The 25,750-nt window shown below is 38.3% G+C and overlaps 1 protein-coding gene across 1 annotated transcript; it reads left to right on the top strand.

Annotated features, from left to right (window-relative positions):
• The first annotated feature begins 15,129 nt into the window (after positions 1-15,129).
• LOC130975779 (putative F-box protein At1g67623) lies at positions 15,130-15,852 on the top strand. The gene has a single exon (XM_057900515.1). It carries the CDS (start codon positions 15,130-15,132, stop codon positions 15,850-15,852), a length of 723 nt encoding a protein of 240 aa, XP_057756498.1.
• Positions 15,853-25,750: the final 9,898 nt, after the last annotated feature.

The following is a 25,750-nucleotide window of genomic DNA, read 5'->3' as shown; positions in this document are numbered from 1 at the left end:
GCTTTTAGCCATTTACCCTCAACATCTATTTTTCCTTTACCAATTTTATCCTATAGATATGTTATTGTATTATTTATGAAATTTTTGTTAGGTGAATTGGCCTTCTTTTCTTGTTATTTCTCTTGATATGATTTCTTTTTTCTATTATGTATTATTTATTATTTCTCTTTATATAAGCTCTTTTTTTCTATTATTATTATTTTTAATAATAATAGTAAAAATTAATAAACTACTAAAAAAGAGTACTGAGAAAACTAAAAATATATTATATAAAATACATTATAAAAAATTTTTAGGTTTTTTTTATCACTGTCAAGATAAATATTTAATTTTATTATTTTTAATATTTTTTATAATTATAATTCTGGTATATATAGTTTTTTATTGTAATTTTTTTATAATATAGATTATGAACCTACTAAAAAAGATAAATTAAATAAAAAATTAATCATAAGTATTAATAAAATCATACACGTTAGATTCTAAAATAATATTAAGAATAAAATTATTAAGAGTATTAAACCGAAAATACGATGTAAAAAAATACTAAATTAACATTTTTATGTTAATACTTAAAATTTTAAAAAAATATAACATATTTGATTAAATACTCTTATATATAGTCACCAAAAAAATACTCTTATATATATAATTTTATTTTGCTAATTTTTATATGTTATTTTTATTTAAAATAATATATATTAATTTTATTATAAAATTAATTAATAAGATTATTCAAATATCTAAATTAAAATGATAGGATAATATAAAAAATTATTTAAGTTGATGTCTATTTTAGTAATTTTTCATCTAAAAGTGATTTTGAGTAGTGTATTCCAAACCATATTTATTTTACTATAATCCATTTTGATATAAAGATGGCCAAACATAAATCACTTCAATACAAACTTACTTTTCATCAAAATCAAGTTTCCAAAATCAAGTTTGCAAACTCCCGTTTACAAACTGAAATCCAAACACACACTTAATTTTGAAAGTTGTTAACCTAATTTAAACATTTAAATTTAAATTATTTAGTTCCATTGCTAGTTATTCAAAATTTAAATCATAGTTATATTTTGTTCGTCTTACAATAATATTACTCTTTTATTAATCTTGGTAATAAATTTTATATTTTCAAAAAAACTAGGTTCAAGATTAACATACTTTGAATGTACTATTAATATTATGAATATTCCCATTGTAATGATTATCATGATTAATATTAATAATATTTTTAATATGATTGCTACTACTATTATTATTATAGCTGCGAAGATTGTATAAAAAAAATATCATTCTTTCTTTAATTTTTTTATGCATACGAAATATAAGCTATCAATACTATCCATCTTTTTAAAATAATTATAAATCTAATAACTAGAAAGCACAGAAACCCAGTGATTCTCATTAGGTTAACACATTCTTTACTATTAAATATCAAACAAGGACATTAGCCGAAGATGCGATATTTATTTGCAGCAGCCGTGATGCCTAACCAAGGATGTGATAAATTTATGTTCCATAAGAACTCTTTGCAATACTGTCAGGTGGAGTTTTATGTAAAACCAATTTTCTTGTTATCAGCAAGCCTATTACTAACTTGAGTAAATTACTAATAGAAAAATTATTGTCTTTTCACTACATCAAGGCCAAAAATGAAACACCAATTCGCACACCAATTCGCATGAACCATGACTCATTCCTTCAGTCTTCTCCCTCTCCATCCCAATCGGAACTGCCTAATGACACCAGTTCCCGAGGAACTTAATTAAATTCCATAATCATCACATTAATGTCCATATTTCAGTTGCACAACCTTCCAGCAATCACTTTATACCCTTTCGGATACCACATTTACGATAGAAAGGTGTGTGACTGTGTGCTCTTCGCTGACCTCCGTATTAAACGTAACACTTCTATGTCCAACAAACTTGCAACAACACGTGAAAAGACCTTCAAAGTAACTACCATTGCATGCAATGCACTATAATTTAGAACAAAATAACGCCTAGCCTCATGACTATTTATGCAATGAAAATCATATATCATATTCGAAGCTGCGTGCAACGAAATTTTTCAAATTTTTTTTTCATTTTGTGGCAAACATTGTAAACCACACAAAAAGAAATAGATAGTTAGTATTCCATAAAAACGCAAAAAATAATATAATCGTTAGAGTAACGAGCCAAAAAGAAGCATAATCAACCATGCACCACAAAGTCTCAAAACCCAAAACCATGAACCCTAAACCAACAAACCCCAAACCCCAGAAACACTAAACCGTCAGCCCAAGACCAAACAAATCCATTATCCACGGCCGTGCAAGGTGTCCCAAGATGCCAGACGACTCCTAAGCCTAGCGTTCTCAGCCTCCAGTTCAGCGACACGGGAGTCGACGGACAAACTACATATCCGCTCCAACTCAAGAAGTCGTTCCCTGCAACTGTGCGCCACGTAGTAATTGTAGTCGAGGATCTCCTTCCCAGACTCTCCAACAACAGCTTGCAGGGATGATAAAGCGGCATCTTGCCTGGCCAGGCGTTCGTCGGATGAGAACCTGCCGTAGGCAACAAAGTTGACTCCGTCCCGTGGGCCCCCCACACGAACCACAAACCCATAGTAGCGGTGGCCCTGGACGTGTACGCAATCGCGGGGCTCAAACACTGGAGGCTCTGTCTTTAGGGCGTCACATGCCCTGCGCAACATCTGCTCAAGGTCCTCCATGATGACAAATTGGTTAGGATTCACGGCGGGGACAACCTCTGGACATTCAAACCCAGAAAAAACTATAAAAAAGAGTGAACGTCAACGATAACCGGGAAAAAAGATAGTGTGAAACCGCCTACCGTTGTCGCGGAGAGGGGCGACAGGGCGAGTTCCTCCGGAAGAACAACTTCCATCACCCACGCTGAGGCTCGTCATTCTCCCTTCCCAATGAACAGCGATCCAGACACAAAGGGATGTAACAAACTTCAAATCTTCTTAACAAAATCGTCAGCGAAGTAATCTCAGACATGAAACTTATTTATATTTATATATGACATGACTCATCACATTCTCCAATCCAATTATGTATACACAGTTATCTCACTGGACAGTCACACCGCTTCCCCGGGGCTTTAAATTCGGTAATAAATGTAACACCCTACCATACTTAGCCTTATGCTTAAGTCATAATTCAGAGATGGCAAGGTATTACGACCTCTAAAATAAAAATTTAGTACGTATAGTAGTATGAATGATTGATTATAACTAGGAGCCTTTGTAGAAAAAGTGGTAAACAAAAACCGCAACTCAAAAGCGCAACACTCCGATCGATAACGTAACGAACAAGGATAAACCAACGCGAGATTATATATATACAAGAGAGTGTCAAAAACAGGAATATCAAGACTCAAGATCCGGCTGCGAAGATAACCGGTCCGAGCATAACAATATATACATATGATAAAATAAGGAAAACCCCAAGGAAACCCAAAGGGACACAAATACATAAAACCTATTCTCCAAAATTCTCCCATAAAAGAAGTCATCACAGTTTGTATTATTTAATGGAGATAAAAGTATCTAAACAAAACATATAAACCAAAACATAGCCCCGAGAACAACGGATCTTCGCAATATAGAAGTCTCCAGCATGCCTCAGCGGGTAACCTCACGCCCTGCATCTGAAAACCACAAAATCCGCATGGGTGAGAACCAGAGGTCCCCAGCATGGTAACAGCTTCCACATATATAATACATAATAATGGAGGAAAGCCGAAGGCAATCCTAGAACTTCCTCCAGATAATATCAAAGCTTATAAACAAGCTAAACCGTATAAGGGCACCTGACTAAAGATTCTTCAGTCTAACTAATACTTCCCTTTCCAATTCCTTCAAACCTCCCAACCACCAGCAGGAGTATATTATAGCAAACACAGATATATCAAACAAAGAATATACAAATAATAGCAGTTAAGACATTTAGACAATTAGCAAGTAATATGCAGTCAAATAGGCAATCTCAAACAAATCACATAGTATGCATATGATGAATGCCTGTCCCTAGTGGCCGATGATATCATCTTGTCGGTTATATAGCCAACCCGACAAGTCCTGGTCGCTAACCATTGGACTGTCCCTCTGTCGTGCATCCCCAAACTCGAGTTATACTCGTTATAAACATGATCATAAACATGATCCATATCCTTCACCCTCACTGGTGAATATTTTCGGGGGTTCGAGCTCATCCGGGCCTTTCACAGTGCCCGGCCACACTTACAACATAGGGTTAACAGAGCTTCGAGTCTCAACCTGGAGCACGTGGTGGCTAGCCACTGCTACTACCCAAGGAAACTCGTACTCAGATAGTGGAAGTGCAATTTCACAATTATCAATAATTCAGCATCAACATGCATGAATTCTCATCCATGGATCAACATCCATACCAGCCATTCCGGCTCACGGTTCAATCCAGAACCAGCCAATATTCATAGCATACACAGCTATTCCGGCTCATGGTTAAATCCATAACCAGCCATTTCATAAACAATTACAGCCTTTCGGCCCATGGCATAACAAACACTTCCACCTCCATCCTCCGCATCTCACAGAATCATCTTGATCCTTATTGATCATACATTTTTCCCTTGCTTCACTCGCAAGTTATCACATTCACTAGCCCCTTTCTAATAGCTAGGCATATTATGATGATTTAAGACATGAATGGTGAGATCGGAGGCTTAGAAGTATGAGATTTGGCTTTTAAAACTCAAAAATCAACTTTGGGATGAAAACAGGGCCACGCGTACGCGCACTCCACGCGCACGCGTGGATGGCCTCAAAAACTCATCGGCGCGCAAGCGTCGTGCACGCTAACGCGTGGATCCCAAACTTGCCCATCGGCGCGCACGCGTCAACCACGCGTACGCGCGGGTGTTCTCGTGCCCCAGACACAACACCGGCACAGTTCTGGCATAACTCTCGGGAAAATGGCTAGACATAGGGTGCAGCACAATCGGCGCGCCCGCGCACATCACGCGTACGCGTGGATGGCACCTTACGGAAGATCAGCGTGTACGCGCCAGGTGCGCCCACGCGCAAGGGGACATTCTGCTAAAAATTTTCTAAGTTAAAAGCTGCAGAATTTCGCAGATTTTGACCCCGATCTTCCAACGGACATAACTTCCTCATTTTAAATCGTTTTTCGTCCGTTCTTCGAACGGCACGGACATCCCGGATCCAATTTCATTTCTAAAAAGATTTGGTACAAAACAGAGATCCGTAGTCCAAGTTATGTCCCGCCAAAGTGTGCCCAAAAACCATGTTTTTCATAAAAACCACAAAGTGCCATTTTCAAAACAAGCCATTTCCATTTCTTTCCAAAATCAATCAAAACATGCCAATTTCATCCCTTTTCTTTGAAATCAATCAAAATACATCAAATTCAACATCAAGCCTCCTCAACTCACACATTGACACATAACTCACAATTTACCAAAATCACTATTTCACCATTATATCCCACTTCACCCAAGTGGCTCAAACTCAAACATATTGACATATCATATACTATTCCTCATACCAATCCTCAACAACACCAATTCCAATAAATCAACATGGTACACAAACAACATCATACTCACCATCAACATGGTTCAACCCACAATTCAACCATAACCAATAATCAAGCATATATCACAACATGCATATTTCTCATACATCATTCTATCAAGGCATCAATACTCATCATCACATATATGACCACATCATATATCTCAATCATTCAACAACATCAACCATTCAATGCCTATCTTAGGGCCTCTAGCCTAAGTATTTCCTACCACATTACATATTAGATACGGGAAACCGAAACCATACCTTAGCCGAATTTCCCAAGCTCCACCGGAGCACTTCTAAACCACTTATCCTCAAGCTCACAAGGCCTCAACACCTCCAAGAGCAGATTTTTCACCACCAAGCCCTTTCCAAGCTTGTTCAAAATCACCAATCAAGCTCCAATGTCCACACACACACAACCTAAGCCACAACCATCACACCCATACACAACATCTCAAAACCCAAACATCATAAAACAACAAAATACACTAGGGTTGAGAATCTTACCACCTCCAAGGTCCAAGGAGACAAGATTAACCTTCTCCTTCAAGAGAGTTGGGTCCTATAACATCAAAGAACCCAAAATCTCAACATTTAACCCATGAAACTCGAAAATAGGGGCTGAGATTTCGAACAGCAAGGTGTGGCTTACCTCAAGATTGATTATATGGGTTTTGTAGAGCTCTCCGCGGTGAACGCGTGGCCGCAAACGGGGCGGCAATCGGAGCTCTAGATCAAAAGTTATGGTGATTTGAAGATCAAGTGAGAGAGAGAAGTTGAGAGAATGTTCTTCCCTTCCTCTCCACCATTTCAGCTTGTGTGTGTAACAAATGAGGAGAGAGAGTGCTGAAAACTAGGGTTTTGGTTAAGTTATGTTGGGCCAAGGGCCCACTTTGGGTCCGGTTGGCCCGGTTTGGCCCGTTCGGTCCAATCTTGGTCCGAATTCTACAAAATTGGTACCAAAATTCTCGTCTCAATCTCCTCTATCACATATAGCCATAAAAATCACATTTTAGGCTTTCTAGAATAAATTCTCATTTATGGGTTAATTAGCCGTTAATTAACCGGGTTTTACATTCTACCCACCTAATTGGGAATTTTGCCCACAAAATTCAAATGCAATTACCTGAGAATAAATGCGGATAATCCGATCGCATCTCTGACTCAAGTTCCCAAGTGTGTTCCTCAACACCGCCTCGACTCCATGCCACTTTGACTAGTGAAACATCTTTTCCACACAACCGTTTGATACTAGTATCATCAATTCTGACTGGAGCCACTGGAAGCGTCAAATCTTCCCTTAACTGAACCGATTCAGGTTCCAACACATGACTAGCATCAGGAGTGTACTTCCGAAGCTGCGACACGTGGAACACGTCGTGCAGGTTCGAAAGATGAGGTGGTAGAGCCATCCGATACGCCACCGGTCCAATCCTCTCTAGGATCTGAAATGGACCAATGTATCGAGGATTCAACTTCTTTGCCTTAATCGCCCTACCTACTCCAGTAGTCGGAGTAACCTTAAGGAAAACATGGTCTCCTTCCTCAAATTCTAAGGGCTTTCGCCTTTGATCGGCGTAACTCTTTTGACGACTCTGCGCCGTAAGCATCCTATCACGGATCTTCTTGACTTGTTCAGTAGTCTCAGCTATCATTTCTGGCCCCAATAAGCCTTTCTCTCCAGCTTCATACCAACATAGCGAAGATTGACATTTCCTCCCATACAAGGCCTCATACGGAGCCATTCCAATGCTCGCATGATAACTATTATTGTATGCAAACTCCACTAATGGCATATACCGATCCCAACTCGCCGGTTGGTCCAAAACACAAGCTCTCAACATATCCTCTAGTGTTTGGATCGTCCTCTCAGATTGACCATCTGTTTGAGGATGGTAAGCCGTGCTCAAGCTTAATCGGGTTCCAAAAGCTTTCTGAAATGCACCCCAAAACCTTGAAGTGAAACGAGGATCTCTATCAGAGATTATAGTAGCAGGTACACCATGAAGTCTCACAATCTCCTTTATGTATAACCGTGCTAGCTCTTCAAGGGTGTAAGTCATCCGAATGGGTAAAAAGTGAGCTGACTTCGTCAATCGGTCCACAATCACCCAAATAGCATCAAAACCAGTCCTAGTCCTTGGCAATCCTGACACAAAGTCCATTGCAATACTTTCCCACTTCCATTGTGGAATCTCTAAAGGTTGCAACATACCGGCAGGCTTTTGATGTTCAATCTTTACCTTTTGACAAGTTAAGCACTTTGAAACATATTCCGCCACATCATTCTTCATACCCGGCCACCAAAATATCGCCTTTAAATCATGGTACATCTTAGTACTTCCCGGGTGAATGGAGAATCCGCTTTTGTGTGCCTCCTTTAAAATATCTTGCCTCAAAGTGCCAACATCCGGCACAATGATTCTACCTTTGAATCTCCATAACCCATCTTTTTCTTCCGACACTCTCCACTGTTTCCCTTGCTCAATGGCCGGTAACACTTTCCATAATGCTTCATCATTTTGATGAGCCTTTAGGAGTTCGGACTTAAAATCACTTGAGATTTCTAATCGGCTCAAACACAAGGTTCCGGATACTTCTCGAGCACCAATATTCAGACTCTCGAATCCCTTGAGCAACTTCTCCTCTTGAAGCATCATCCAAGCCGCATATAACGACTTCCGACTTAACGCATCCGCCACTACGTTCGCTTTTCCCGGATGGTAATTCAACTCAAAGTCATAGTCCTTCAACAATTCCATCCACCTCCTCTGCCTCATATTGAGCTCTTTCTGATCAAAGAGATACTTCAAGCTCTTATGATCAGAGAAAACTCGGAACTTAACCCCATAGAGATAATGCCTCCACACCTTCAAGGCAAACACGACCGCAGCGAGTTCCAAATCGTGCGTAGGGTAACTAACCTCATGAGGTCTCAACTGTCGTGAGGCATACGCCACCACATTACGATGCTGCATCAGCACGCATCCTAAACCCTTCAATGAGGCATCACAATACACCTCAAAAGGCTCGTTCGGCTCAGGTAACACTAACACAGGTGCAGTAGTCAACTTCTTCTTCAATGTCTGAAAGCTCTCCTCGCATTCAGGAGTCCAAACAAACGGAGTGTCTTTTCGGGTTAACTTCGTCATTGGCAAAGCTATCTGTGAAAAGCCCTTGATGAATCTTCGGTAATAGCCAGCTAAACCCAGAAAACTCCTTATCTCTGTTATGGTGGTTGGTTGTTTCCAATCCATCACCGCCTCCACCTTAGTTGGATCTACTGCTATTCCCTTCTTATTCACCACATGGCCCAAAAACTTCACCTCACTCTTCCAAAACTCACACTTAGACAGTTTTGCATAAAGTTTCTTCTCCTTTAGAATCTGCAATACGGTCCTCAAGTGTTCCGCATGCTCTTCTTCAGTCTTGGAATAAATCAGTATGTCATCAATGAAGACAACAACGAATTTATCCAAAAACGGACGGAAAACTCGATTCATGTAATCCATGAATATCGCAGGAGCGTTCGTCAACCCAAAGGACATCACAGTGTACTCGTAATGACCATAACGAGTCCTGAAAGCGGTCTTAGGGATATCCTCGCCCCTCACCCTTATCTGGTGATAACCGGATCGCAAGTCAATCTTAGAGAAAACTCCAGCTCCTTGTAACTGATCCATGAGATCATCAATTCTCGGCAATGGGTACTTATTCTTTATTGTAACCTTGTTCAACTGCCTGTAATCCACACAGAGCCGCATACTCCCATCTTTCTTCTTCACCAATAACACTGGAGCACCCCATGGAGAAACACTTGGTCGTATGAAATTCTTTCCCAACAAATCCTCTAACTGAGACTTTAGCTCGTTCATCTCTAACGGTGACATCCTGTAAGGAGCACTTGAGATTGGTCCCGCCCCGGGCACCAACTCAATAGCAAACTCAACCTCTCGGTTAGGTGGGAACTCATCAATATCATCGGGAAACACTTCCGGAAACTCACACACAACCGGAATTTGTTCCAACCTTTGATCGTCACCCGAAACGCCTGCGGTTAACAACATGATACCCTGACATTCGAATCCAGAACAGTTCACCATCATCGAGTTCAAGTAATAATTATTCACCACGACCGGTCCTTCAGTATCTTCCGGCATAAAGTACACCGACTTTGTAGAACAATCTAGTAAAACATGGTTCTTAGATAACCAATCCAATCCCAAAATAAGATCAAGACCAATCATCGGCAAGCAGATTAAATCATGAACAAAATCACGCTGCTTGAATCTAAGGGAAACTTCCGGACATCCTAGCCTAGTTACCATGGCTTCATGGGTAGCATTATGTACCTTTAGGTCATAACCTAAGGTTACAATCTTCAATCCTAACTCATGAGCTTTCTCAAATGCAATGAATGAATGTGATGCTCCCGAATCAAATAAAGCATTTAAAGTTTGTCCAGCTAATTCACAATTACCTCGAATAAGTGTCTCGGATCCCTCGGCACCTATAGCTGAAGTGGTGAACACCGGACCAGTCTGTTGTGCTTTCCCAGCACCTTGTTTTTTCTTCTCCGGGCAGTTTAGGGCCTTATGTCCCGCCTTACCACAGAAGTAGCACAAACCCCAACCGGCCATGCGCGGGACTCCCGGATGGTGACTTCCACACCTAGCGCAAGCTTGCACATTCTGTGGCTGCTTCCCAAACCTTTTTCCTTGGGAGTTGTTGTTGGGCCTCCTAAAGGAACCTCTCCTCTTGAAAGGCGGACCTCTAGGTGCAATGCTCTTCCCTCGGTTCCGTGGGAATGATCCTTTGTGACATCCCTTCTTAGCGGCTGCCCTCTTCACACACTCTTCAGCAACCCCACACTTGTCCACCAACACAACAAAAGTTCTAATCTCCATTGGTCCCTGAGCTCCATTTCTGTCGCTGCCATGGCTGTTCATCTGTTGACCAAGGGCCTCAGCAGTGGCTTGCATAGCAGCAGCCATGTTCTCCAACGCAGTCGTAAAGTTCACCGGGTCGTTAGGGTTATTCTCCGGTGCACGAGCATTCGTACGACCTCTCGCACAACCTCTACCGCATCCACGAGATGCCATATGGTTCCTATACACACCAAACAATCGATATTAAGTTGATCAGGCTCAATATCGGAAGTCTAGTGCTTCAAAGTCCCAAATGCATGCTCATGAACGTTTATGCCAAATATATCAAGCAGATATACTAACAGCACATAACACACACACAGAGAATGCACAGAAGCATAGTCAGTCCATCCCTCAGGCTCTACAGGAACGAACTGCTCTGATACCATAATGTAACACCCTACCATACTTAGCCTTATGCTTAAGTCATAATTCAGAGATGGCAAGGTATTACGACCTCTAAAATAAAAATTTAGTACGTATAGTAGTATGAATGATTGATTATAACTAGGAGCCTTTGTAGAAAAAGTGGTAAACAAAAACCGCAACTCAAAAGCGCAACACTCCGATCGATAACGTAACGAACAAGGATAAACCAACGCGAGATTATATATATACAAGAGAGTGTCAAAAACAGGAATATCAAGACTCAAGATCCGGCTGTGAAGATAACCGGTCCGAGCATAACAATATATACATATGATAAAATAAGGAAAACCCCAAGGAAACCCAAAGGGACACAAATACATAAAACCTATTCTCCAAAATTCTCCCATAAAAGGAGTCATCACAGTTTGTATTATTTAATGGAGATAAAAGTATCTAAACAAAACATATAAACCAAAACATAGCCCCGAGAACAACGGATCTTCGCAATATAGAAGTCTCCAGCATGCCTCAGCGGGTAACCTCACGCCCTGCATCTGAAAACCACAAAATCCGCATGGGTGAGAACCAGAGGTCCCCAGCATGGTAACAGCTTCCACATATATAATACATAATAATGGAGGAAAGCCGAAGGCAATCCTAGAACTTCCTCCAGATAATATCAAAGCTTATAAACAAGCTAAACCGTATAAGGGCACCTGACTAAAGATTCTTCAGTCTAACTAATACTTCCCTTTCCAATTCCTTCAAACCTCCCAACCACCAGCAGGAGTATATTATAGCAAACACAGATATATCAAACAAAGAATATACAAATAATAGCAGTTAAGACATTTAGACAATTAGCAAGTAATATGCAGTCAATAGGCAATCTCAAACAAATCACATAGTATGCATATGATGAATGCCTGTCCCTAGTGGCCGATGATATCATCTTGTCGGTTATATAGCCAACCCGACAAGTCCTGGTCGCTAACCATTGGACTGTCCCTCTGTCGTGCATCCCCAAACTCGAGTTATACTCGTTATAAACATGATCATAAACATGATCCATATCCTTCACCCTCACTGGTGAATATTTTCGGGGGTTCGAGCTCATCCGGGCCTTTCACAGTGCCCGGCCACACTTACAACATAGGGTTAACAGAGCTTCGAGTCTCAACCTGGAGCACGTGGTGGCTAGCCACTGCTACTACCCAAGGAAACTCGTACTCAGATAGTGGAAGTGCAATTTCACAATTATCAATAATTCAGCATCAACATGCATGAATTCTCATCCATGGATCAACATCCATACCAGCCATTCCGGCTCACGGTTCAATCCAGAACCAGCCAATATTCATAGCATACACAGCTATTCCGGCTCATGGTTAAATCCATAACCAGCCATTTCATAAACAATTACAGCCTTTCGGCCCATGGCATAACAAACACTTCCACCTCCATCCTCCGCATCTCACAGAATCATCTTGATCCTTATTGATCATACATTTTTCCCTTGCTTCACTCGCAAGTTATCACATTCACTAGCCCCTTTCTAATAGCTAGGCATATTATGATGATTTAAGACATGAATGGTGAGATCGGAGGCTTAGAAGTATGAGATTTGGCTTTTAAAACTCAAAAATCAACTTTGGGATGAAAACAGGGCCACGCGTACGCGCACTCCACGCGCACGCGTGGATGGCCTCAAAAACTCATCGGCGCGCAAGCGTCGTGCACGCTAACGCGTGGATCCCAAACTTGCCCATCGGCGCGCACGCGTCAACCACGCGTACGCGCGGGTGTTCTCGTGCCCCAGACACAACACCGGCACAGTTCTGGCATAACTCTCGGGAAAATGGCTAGACATAGGGTGCAGCACAATCGGCGCGCCCGCGCACATCACGCGTACGCGTGGATGGCACCTTACGGAAGATCAGCGCGTACGCGCCAGGTGCGCCCACGCGCAAGGGGACATTCTGCTAAAAATTTTCTAAGTTAAAAGCTGCAGAATTTCGCAGATTTTGACCCCGATCTTCCAACGGACATAACTTCCTCATTTTAAATCGTTTTTCGTCCGTTCTTCGAACGGCACGGACATCCCGGATCCAATTTCATTTCTAAAAAGATTTGGTACAAAACAGAGATTCGTAGTCCAAGTTATGTCCCGCCAAAGTGTGCCCAAAAACCATGTTTTTCATAAAAACCACAAAGTGCCATTTTCAAAACAAGCCATTTCCATTTCTTTCCAAAATCAATCAAAACATGCCAATTTCATCCCTTTTCTTTGAAATCAATCAAAATACATCAAATTCAACATCAAGCCTCCTCAACTCACACATTGACACATAACTCACAATTTACCAAAATCACTATTTCACCATTATATCCCACTTCACCCAAGTGGCTCAAACTCAAACATATTGACATATCATATACTATTCCTCATACCAATCCTCAACAACACCAATTCCAATAAATCAACATGGTACACAAACAACATCATACTCACCATCAACATGGTTCAACCCACAATTCAACCATAACCAATAATCAAGCATATATCACAACATGCATATTTCTCATACATCATTCTATCAAGGCATCAATACTCATCACATATATGACCACATCATATATCTCAATCATTCAATAACATCAACCATTCAATGCCTATCTTAGGGCCTCTAGCCTAAGTATTTCCTACCACATTACATATTAGATACGGGAAACCGAAACCATACCTTAGCCGAATTTCCCAAGCTCCACCGGAGCACTTCTAAACCACTTATCCTCAAGCTCACAAGGCCTCAACACCTCCAAGAGCAGATTTTTCACCACCAAGCCCTTTCCAAGCTTGTTCAAAATCACCAATCAAGCTCCAATGTCCACACACACAACCTAAGCCACAACCATCACACCCATACACAACATCTCAAAACCCAAACATCATAAAACAACAAAATACACTAGGGTTGAGAATCTTACCACCTCCAAGGTCCAAGGAGACAAGATTAACCTTCTCCTTCAAGAGAGTTGGGTCCTATAACATCAAAGAACCCAAAATCTCAACATTTAACCCATGAAACTCGAAAATAGGGGCTGAGATTTCGAACAGCAAGGTGTGGCTTACCTCAAGATTGATTATATGGGTTTTGTAGAGCTCTCCGCGGTGAACGCGTGGCCGCAAACGGGGCGGCAATCGGAGCTCTAGATCAAAAGTTATGGTGATTTAAAGATCAAGTGAGAGAGAGAAGTTGAGAGAATGTTCTTCCCTTCCTCTCCACCATTTCAGCTTGTGTGTGTAACAAATGAGGAGAGAGAGTGCTGAAAACTAGGGTTTTGGTTAAGTTATGTTGGGCCAAGGGCCCACTTTGGGTCCGGTTGGCCCGGTTTGGCCCGTTCGATCCAATCTTGGTCCGAATTCTACAAAATTGGTACCAAAATTCTCGTCTCAATCTCCTCTATCACATATAGCCATAAAAATCACATTTTAGGCTTTCTAGAATAAATTCTCATTTATGGGTTAATTAGCCGTTAATTAACCGGGTTTTACAATAAATGCATTAACCTCACCTATCCGTTTTTCGCACCCTCCACCATATGTTCAACGATTTTTCATTTTCGCATTAAACGCGTCCCATTAACTCCCCTCTATGTGATACACGAAACAAATTTCAAAAACACCAAATTCACATCCATGGTATTAAACTACCCTAAACTATTCAGATGACATAAAAAATTAACTATTAACTATTCATCACACATTAAACGGCTAAGTATCTGCCCGAACCTTTAACATTCTGCTGACTGCACGTGGAATAATCTGTACTAATACAGGTCTAGAAAAGTATAGCTTAGTAACAACTTTTGTTTAACAACGTCTGAACAATGTATTATAATAACATTAATAGAGTGAATTTAATTAGGAGAGTCCTATGGGAACATTCTCAGAAAATCTTCTTGTTCATCTATTCTTTTCCAATAATTAATATCATTCCCCAGACAGTTTTCAGTTTTCACCATAAAATAGTTACGCTTAATTTAACGTTAAATATTACGCATGCATTAGTGAGAACGTATCTGCTACACTCAAGTTCAGGTTTCCAACAGGGTCGGTGGACTTATAAATATGGAGGATACACTCCTATGCCACACTCCAAACCCTATACTCTAAACACGTATCCCCATCCCCATCGAAATAGGAACCAACACGAACAAACTGAAAATGACAATCGACTCTTTCTCAAATATCGCTTTCCTTCCCAACGACATCTGGGTAGCAATTACCATTAAAGTTGCCTCAGACTCCATTCGAGAGCTGTGCAGTCTCAGAATGACCTGTAAGGCTGCGCGCGATGCGGGAGATTCCGATATTGCTCACCGGAGTGTTTCCATCCCACCACCGCACGCCACACCGTGGTGGTGGAGCCTCAATCCGGAGTCAAAGAGATTCTTTGATCGATGCATGGTAGCTGGCCATCCAGAGCTTCTTTTTCGGGAGGCACTTCGGGAACTATTCATTAGACATAACGAAAACGTTGGGCTCCAGATGCTGAATAGTGCAACAAGTACAGGCCATGTAGCAGCCAAATACGCACTGAGCATGACGTTGCTGCTTCGCACGGACGGCAACGACGAAAAACAAAAAGGGCTGGAACTGTATCGCGAGCTTGATGCGGCTGGTTCACTCGCTGATTGTAAGGCAAGGTGCTTTTCAATTCTGACAATGTCGTGGCCAGGTGAGGTCCAAATGCCCCGTATAGAAGAACAACACACCGTCTGTGCCGCACCAAGGTGCTCGACCAGGGGACATATGCCTCTTCTGTATGACTATCGCAGACGTGCAGCAGAGCGAAACTCTGTCCATGCTTTCGGAGGGGCCGCTCATATCCCCTGCATCCAGTGTCGCGCAGATTACGACCTGCAAGCCTTCGTCAACCTCCCATGAGTTAATACAATTTAATTATAACCTCTATATCAAACGTTAAATAAATAAGTCGATACAATTTAATTACATACTTGTTTTGTCTTTCATTTGTTATAATTAGGTATTGAAATTTATATGTTATTTATTAATATTTTATTTCAACCGGAACCCTGTCCTTCATCAAACCAAAAGTTAGGCTAGTTTATGCTCCTTGCAAAACGACACGTGTTAGCCCCACAGTCGATCAAATTCCAACCGTTGGAAATATTACGGTTGCACAATTTCAATTTCCTGCTCAAATCACAGGAGCCATCGTCGTTGCCTTTAAAAACCACCGAAACCAATATCCCATCTTAAACATACTCAACAAAACTCTCCCTTGGAATCTCAACATGGTCCGTGCCAAGAAGAAATACTATGTTGTTTTCATAGGGAGGGTCCCTGGTATCTATAGTTCCTGGCCGGCCTGTCATACCCAAGTTAACGAATTTAGCGGCAACCTCCATCAGGCTTACGAAACCATCGATGAAGCTCGTATGGCGTTCGAACAATTCCTATCTGGCAGACGATCACAGACTCAGCACACCAACAATAGTCCTCTACTACATCAAATTCATGCAACATCCATTCGGCACCACCAATCACCGATTCCTGACCAACTACTCCCTTTCGACGAAAGGATACAGGAGCAACGTCAAATTGAAGGAGGGGACAACCACTCAACTGTCCGTCATACCAACCGATCCAACCAGAGCCGCCGGCAACAAAATCACTACACGTGTATCCTATTTATAATCGTTACCATCTTCGTCCTATACTTAACTCTGGTAAGGAAGTAGGCTCGTCTTAGCCTTAGTTATAACAGTACCTATCACCATGTTTTACCCGCTTTGTAGCAGTTTAACATTTCACTGTCTTCCGTGGTTTATTTTTAACGAAAATTTTGTTGTCTTGATTAGTTTAATGTTCACTTCATGCATAACATCAGCTTATTATTCCAGCATAACTGTTATTAACTCAGCCAAGTATAATTAATCATACGTGATTTTAGCACTTTAATCCGTTACATACGGTACATACAGCCTAAGATTTTTAGATATAGACAATTTTAATGTGAAATGCGATAATTTTTGTTATTTTGGTATTTGACATTCCTGTTATGATAGTTCATAACATTACTGCGGTTTTGTAAGACAAATATATTTTTTAAATATAAAAAGAGAAATTGTCGTTTTTGAATAATTTATTTTCTTTATTATACAGAGACAAAACGTCATACACGTTTTGTATAAAAAAAACTTTTGTTTTTACCCTAAACAAAATAACGACCCCAATGTAAGTCACAACAAAAAACGACAAGGATCTTGAGATCTGCTTCTTTTGGGGATTGAGAATGACATACACTTAATTAATGATAATAATTTGACGAAACACATACAGCTACAAAATTTCATTATAAGCTGAAAACTGATAGAGGAAATGCAAAATGCATAAAAAATAATTTCATTGTACAATGCAACGGTGCAAGTAAGGCGATTTTATCCCTACTAAATTCTGTACCGACTCTCTGCAACCTACAACTAATAAGCAGAGATTATTATCTGCATAATAAAATGAACACAGCAAAACCATAAACAACTTCCGTGACAAACATAATTGCTTCACTTGCTAAAAGATACATGAAAATGTATAGCACAAAGTACATTAAGAAGTTTAATTCATCTCTCAGCCCTACTATGAAGTACAAAACGAGACTTGATGAAATCGAAAAGGAATGGCATTGCAAGAATTGTCCAAGTTAAAATACTAGTGCACTTCAATGATGGTTAGATTATTGACATTCATGCATCCAATTGAGAGTGTATTTCTTCCTTGAAGCGAATTCTATATACACATAAACTTCTGTACAACCCGGTTGTTACATTTATAGGAAACAGACATTTCTTTTATAGATGCAGTATCCTGTGATGAATTGAAGAACTTCTTTCGGCAACCACCTGTCATGCAAGTGACACAATTGGGTTGAAAGTGTTAAAATTGAAGTCAACTGTGGAAATCTAAAAAAATATTAACCCAAAAGAACAATACAGAACATAAAGTTGGCAAAAACAAAGTACAAAACAGCTAAAGTGGTTCATCGTCTTTTCTATTTTCTTCATCAAATGAGAACAAAAGTATTTAAAGGGACAATAGAAAGTAAAGTGAGCCTCTTTAAACGATTAAAAGAAAAAATTAAAATTTGAATACAAGGGAAGAAGAAACAGTGTCAGAACAATGGGAAAAACAACAAACAAAAACAAGAACAAAACAGAAGCATACCTGAACCGGATAAATAGAGAAGACAAACATGGGTTCCAGCCAAGAGAGCAAAGCGTGTCTTTTCCATCCACTAAACAAAACACAAATCCCATGATTTGTTTTCCATAGCAAAACGGAGAGAACCGAACTTGCACCTTCCAACAATGTAAAAGCACAGAACCCACCGAACATATCTTACATACTAAAACTGAAGAACCAAGACAAAACAATGGAGAAAGATGCAACATTACTCTTATGCTAATAAAGCTTTCAGTGCAAATAACACGGAAGAACAGAACAAAAAATCGCGCCAAAACAAGATACACAATCTAAAGAAATGTAGAGTAACGTTAAATTCAATAAGTTTCTTTCCAACAACGGAAAAATGCTGAATATATGCAGCCTCATGTGGCCAGCGAAGTCAAAAAACACAATCACGTCTTCCCCATGTCATGCTTCGAAATTTATAAGGTAGCAAAACTGAAACAAGCTGTCAACAACATATATGTACCTCTCCAACAAAAGCCCCTTTTCATGTTGCGCAGAATGCGTCTCCCATTTGTGAGATTTTGTCACTTTAAATTGCTTCACGTGCCCCTCCCTCCTGACGAAAACATGATTTCTAGCCAAGGACCAAGGTACATGTCGGCAATGTGCGCACGCAGCCTTTTCTTATCCCCCCTTCTGGGCCTCGACCTCAGGACGTCAGCAACAAAGAAGTACACATTAAAAAAAAGTTACTGCATTTTTTATTTCTATTGCGTAATAATTCGACGCCAAAAGAGATCATAAATCATATCAGTTTCAATTTCCTGAATTCCTATTGGTAATCGTGCTAACAACAATCATTATAGAGCGTGTTACCACCATCACGAGGTAGCATCGAATTTCTTAAAACAGAAATTTTCGAATAGCCTGCGGAAACAAATATTGTTGGAGCTACCAACCGGGATAAAATAGAAGTAAAATGAAGCAAGAAAAAAAATGATAGTGTTTGAATGAACGAAGGCTGAGACAGAGTTGTAGAGTTATCGGAACTAAAGCAAGAGTTTCTCGTGGCATTTAAGTACAAAGGAGAATCTAAATTTAAATCCGCGGCGATTCGTTTGACTGCTTCCGAAATTGATTACTCAAGTTTCAGAGGTTTCCATATTGATCACCATCGTATGAATAGGAAAATTGTTTCCCATACGGCGGTCATCTTCATGGAAACTTATCAAACTTGAATAATCAATATCGGAGTCACTCAAATAAATCAACGGGAATTTAAATTTAAATTCCCCGTTATACTCAAAAACAACGAAATAATCTTGCTTTAACGCCGATAAGTATACAACTCCGTAACAACCTTCATTCAAACAAACGCTAAAATCTTCTCTCTACCTCCATTTTACTTCTATTCCATCCCCAGCTGGTAGGTCCAACAATATTTAAGTTTTCAAATTACATTACAATGATTCTTTGATCTCTAACTGGCAGAATAAACCATAACCAAAAAGCCAGCAACTTCTGATGCAACATGAAACAAACCGAATCATCAACTTATTCACCATTTTCGGGCACCAAACATCTATTTGTGAATTTATTTACCAGCACTAATCCCCTTCGTAATTAATTATTTAATAATTCTAAGGCAATCATCAACTGATTAAAAAATATAAATGACACAAGGACAAACTTCAACGTCACTCACCTCGCCAATTGATACACACTAACTGAATGGCCTGTGGCAGAACAATATTGGTTTTGCATCCAGATCTCTCATCCCATACATTCCGGCAGTATTCTATAACCAAAAATTTATATAAAATAGATTCAACAAACGAATAACCTCTTTCATAACCAAAATTAGAACATCAGGATCTCCGAAATCATGTTGGTTATACTTACAGTTTTTCCAAGGTCTGGGTGTGCTTCCCACAATTGTCCCACCACACTGCACACTCGATCGGTAATCGCTGACATAAACACTCAGAATTTCATCCACCTAATACAACTGACTTTCAGATCCATCGGAAGGCATCTCTCTCAGCCTCTATCACACAGATTTCAGATTAACCAAATTTAAACGAAGTTTGACATCAACAAAGAAAAATATCACAAACCTGAATGGGAGAAGATGGGCCCCACCTCTTAGGTATCAAACAACAAGGGCAACCCATTTCTATCCATATGATGCATGCAGCTGGAACTACTGGATCTGCCAGGTATTAAGGTTCTTGGCTCTCCGAAGGGGTAAGGTTCGCCGATATGCCACTGTTGGGAGGGGATGGTCCACGCTGCTTCTTGGCTCTCCGGAGCTGCTTGGAGGCGGTTCTTCAACGGGACTCGCATGGGGTTAGGGGGCGTTGGTTCCTGGGACTGGGAGTGGCTGTGAGGTGCTGCTTCCGCGCGACTTCGACGGTTTGCGAGGTCCTGGGAGAACTGCGTGGGGTTGGGTATCGCGTTTAGAGAGCGGGGTTTCTAGTTTCTTCTACGATGGCTGCGCTAGGTTACGAATAATGATATTCAGGTAATGAAATGGGGGTGGGACATGGTTTTTATAACTTACCCGATCCAACATAAACAACCAGGCCCATTTAGTCCACAAAAAAACCAACTCCATGCTACCACTCCACTACCGCGCTGGCTTGATAGCTGTGGCTCAATAATTTAACAACACACTACAGCTGCCCCCAAACTAGGAAAACTCCTGTAGCTTTTGCTTGTCACCTTTTCAATAGGTTTTGGGAACACCTTGCACCCTTTTTCTATGATTCTACACCATAATAATCCTAATAAATCTGCACCCTCAACATTTTAAATAATATATCTCAATGGTACTGCACCTTGGATCACCAAAGATCCAAAAAAGTTGACTGGAGCATTGGAAAGCCTTCCTATTCTATATATCACCAAATCTTAGATTAATTTACCTGAACTCCTGAAGCACTAACAAGCTGCGTTTTTATTTATTAATTTTTTATATAATATAATAAAAAAATTATAATAAAATATTCTACAAAAATATCATTTGAAATAGATGTGTTTGACTTTTCCAAAAAAATAAAATTTTTAAATTAATAAAAAATAAATTTCTCTACCATATAACCATTCTCGATCACATTTTGCTGTTGTATAATTAACTTTTGAAATAATTGTAAGTGTTAATAATTCATTAATTTTACCACTTAATTTCACAATTTTGTTGGCAAACCATAAAATATAATTACTATAAATGATATATAATAAATCAATTTTGCTACGCATCTAAAATTTTTTTATAATTAAATTCAAGTATTCAATTAAATTGGTTTATATTCAACAAAAAACAGTTTTATTAGTAAGAGTAAAACATCTTTCTTCTTCTTCGCATTTTTTTTTCTCCGTGTTCTTCTTTCTTCATTCTTCTTTGCATTCCTCTTCTTTTTCGCATATTTTCTTCTCATCGTCGTCATTATTTTATTGCTACTGTTGTTACATTTTTTTCTTCTTTTCTTTTTAATAATTTTGTAGCATTTATTTTTTTTCTCTTTCTTTTAGTTTTACTCCTTTTAAGAGTGTAAAACAAAAAGAAATACGAAAAAATGAAATAAGAAGAAAAAGAAGCAGCAGTAGAAGATAAAAAGAAGAAAGATAAAGAGTTTTGAATTATGCAAAACTTATCAGAACAAATAACACCGAAATTTCTTAACAATAACACATAACTTTCTTCATTTTTATACCGAAATTTTGCTACAAAAGTACAAAAATATCTTCTTCAATGCTGCATTTCTTCTTCTTCTTTTTCTTCTTCTTTCTTTTTTGTTGCTCTAATTTCTTTTTTTAGGAGCATTACTTCTCATATTAGACTTGAATGAACATGTTTCTAATGTATTGTAATCTTATTTAGTTGAATGAATATAAATTCATCCTCTTCTTAGTAATTTTTCAGCATTATGTGTTTCTTCTTCTTCTTTATTTGATTTTGTCTTATTTTTATTCTTGTTAAAAGAGTAAAACAAGAAAAAACATGAGAAGGTAAAACAAAAAAAAAAGATGAATAAAAAAAAGATGTTGATGATGAAAAAGATAAAAATGTAGAAGAAAAAACAGCAGAAGATTAGGAGAAGGAAGAGAAAAATTTTGAATCATGCAGAACTTATTAGAATAAATAACACTGAAACTTTTTAACAATAATAACACATAAATTTCTTAATTCTTATACCAAAATTTTGCTACAAATGCAAAAAAATGCCTTCTTTAATGCTGTATTTTTTCTTTCTTTCTTTTTTCTATTACTCTTATTTTCTTTTTTTATGAGCATTGTTTCTCATATTAGACCTGAGTGAACATATTTGTAATGTATTGCAATCTTATTTAGTTGAATGAATATAGGTTCATCATCTTTCTAATAATTTTGTATCATTATAAGTGTTTTCTTCTTCTTTATTTGATTTTTTTTATTCTTATTAAGATAGTAAAACAAGAAGAAATGTGAGAAGGTAAAACAAAAAGTAAAAGATGAATAAGAAAAAAAGAAGATAATGATGATGAAAAAGAAGAAGAAGTAGCAGAAGATGAGGAAGAAGAAAAGGAAGAAGGAGAGTTTTGTATTATGCAGAATTTATCAGAATAAATAACACCGAATTTTTTTATAACAACACATAATTTTTTTAGTTTTTACACTTAAATTTTGCTACAAAAATATTTTTTAATGCTGTATTTTTCTTCTTCTTCTTTTTCTTCTTTTTGTTCTTGCTTTTTTTCTGTTGCTTTTATTTTTTCTTTTAGCAACATTACTTCTCATATTAGATTTGAATGAATATGTTTGTAATGTATTGCAATCTTATTTAGTTGAATGAATATAAGTTTATTCTCTTTCTTGTAAGTTTACAGTATTATGTGTTTTTTCTTCTTCTTTATTTAATTTTTTTCTTATTTTTATTCTTGTTAAAAAAGTAAAACAAGAAAAAATATGAGAAGGTAAAATAAGAAAGAAAAGATGAATAAGAAAAAAGAAGACGTTGATCATGAAAAATATGAAAAAGAAGAAGAAGAAGAAGCAACAGAAAATGAGGAGGAAGAGGAAGAGTTTTGAATTATGCAGAACTTATCAGAATAAATAACAGCGAAATTTGTTAACAATAATAAATAAATTTCTTAGTTTTTACACCGAAATTATTCAACTACAGAATTATAAACTACTAACGAACTACATTAATTAGATTCACACACCTCAACCACTTGATTCGATTCAAAATATAATCCAATTTGTAACATCATACCACACAGAGCTTTATGCCTAGGACGTAAAATCAAGGGTGATGAGGCGCTACGACCTCTAAAAATAAAATGAATATATAGATATAGTTGAAAGAAGTTATAACTAGGAGTCTTGAAAATGAAGTTAAGCAAAATCGAAACAGAAATCGCGTCGCTCATGAAAGATAAGCGTAGACGGATAAGCAAGATCAAAAGGAAGGCTAAAAGACCATAAACATAGATTAGAATTCCAAATTAAAAATATCAAGCTCCGAACTCGGCCTACGAAGCAAAGGCCGACCAGAGTATATATATAACCCAAAATATTCCAGACTCGTAAAACTGACAACCTGTTTCTCCAAGTCAACCTCTAAGAGGGACAAGTATAAAATACAAGATGGAGAATCTATATACAAATATAAACATAAATAAAATACAAACCCTAAGTCCCCTAATTTTTTGCTTTCACAGAGTCTCTAGAATGCTCAGTGAGGTACCTCCTAACCTGCATCTGAAAAGCAACAATATGTATGGAATGAGAACGGGGGTTCTTAACATGGTAAAGGTGTCCAGATAGCTAATATAAAAGGTCTCGGAAAAGTCAGAGGCAATCCTAGAACTCTGACACTCAGATATAAACTTAAAGGAATAAACTAAACCATAAATTTGGTAAAACTCTCTAAAGTATCCAAACCTCAATCTAACTCTAATTCTACAATTCACTTTCTGTCTCCTCCAATCTAATTGTGATCCAAACCCTCACTTTTTGTTTCTTCCATTCTTCCAAAATTTCGGTGCATAGACAAGTAATACAGACAAAGCAAACACAATTAGAATATAGATATAGCAAGTAGCAAATATAGCAGGTAACCATAATAATCACATAGGCAAGCCAATTAATGCACAATCAAACAAAACACACATATAGCCAATGAGTCTCATCTGTTAGTTATATAGCCAACCCGACATGTCCGATAGCTAATCCAGACATCGTCCTCTTGAAAACTGGTGAGCGGTACAGTACCACGATCCTCACCTGGTGAGCAGTAAATCACCTCGATCCCCACCATCTGTGGGCGGTAAACCACCTCGATTCCCACAGACGTTTTCAATTGGAAAACAGCACACACGTGGGCGGTAAATAACCACGATTCCCACAAAACAATTTCATATCAAATCTGGTGAGAAGTAAATAACCACGATCCCCAAAAAACAAATTTCTTTAAAATCTGGTGAGCGGTAAATAACCACGATCCCCACAAAACAATTTTAAATCAAGTTCATTCATCTAATCTCAACATTCAGCACTTCATAATTAAACTCAACTCTCATCATTCTTCTTTCTCATCTTTTTTTTTTCGGAGCAAATAGACAACGCCACTACCTCTTACCCAGTTACACATGTCTCGTTAACTTGATAAATCAAATTCAAACATAATACTTTTCTCGATAAAACTCAAACTTAATAATTTCAACAATTAGACTTAAAAATCAATTCTCATCATCCTTCATTCCTTATTATCACACCTCCCATATCGTTCATCAACAATTCATACTCAAAACACAATTCATTCTTTCTAAATAAAGCAAACTCAAAATATAATCCTTTTCTTAATAACTCAAAATCAAAATATAAAATCCTTAAAAATTCAAATCATTCCAAATAACCACTTCAAACGAAGCTTCCTATTTTCATAAAATCTTCAGCAGCATCTCCTTTAAAACTTGGTCTTTTGCCACCCTTCAAGAGTCCCGACCACCAAACCAAATACCTCTCGATCATTTAAATCATTCCTAGTATCAAATCATTTCAAAATCAAACCAGTTCCAATATTAAATCTTTATAAAATCAAACTACGTATTTCTCAATCAATTCGTTCAATTCAATTTTACAAACCTACCATCAATCCTCAACACATTAATAGTCATCATTAATTTATACTCATCAGAATCATAGTTCAACTCATACAAATTCATTCATCCTTTATACATACATCATATATCATATACACAATCCATCAATAATTCATTCAGTTCATTCCTAGCTTAAGGTCTTCTAGCCTAAGTTTTTACGTGACATTAAACATTAACTACGAGAAACCAAAACCATACATTGGCCGATTCCTCCCTAAATCTGGAACACCTCAATTATCCACCATTTCTCAAGCTCCAAAGCTCCAACTCCTCACCAATTTAATTTCTAGCTCCCAATATTCAATTCCATGCTTCCGATATCCACCAATTTAACTTCAATTCAACAAGATACACGATTTTATTCATACAATATCATAATAATCAACATTGAACTCACTAAATCACCAATTCACAAGGGTTAGGATTTCCTTACCGTTATCCACGAGTCAAATAGACAAAGTCCAACACTATCCACGAGCTAATT

The sequence above is a fragment of the Arachis stenosperma genome, chromosome 4 (genome assembly GCF_014773155.1).
Source record: "Arachis stenosperma cultivar V10309 chromosome 4, arast.V10309.gnm1.PFL2, whole genome shotgun sequence".
Lineage (NCBI taxonomy): Eukaryota > Viridiplantae > Streptophyta > Magnoliopsida > Fabales > Fabaceae > Arachis > Arachis stenosperma.
This window is presented reverse-complemented; position numbering and strand designations above follow the sequence as displayed.

Excerpts from the sequence above, each read along its gene's own strand:
- LOC130975779 (XM_057900515.1), top strand. The coding sequence starts at position 15,130 with ATGACAATCGACTCTTTCTCAAATATCGCTTTCCTTCCCAACGACATC.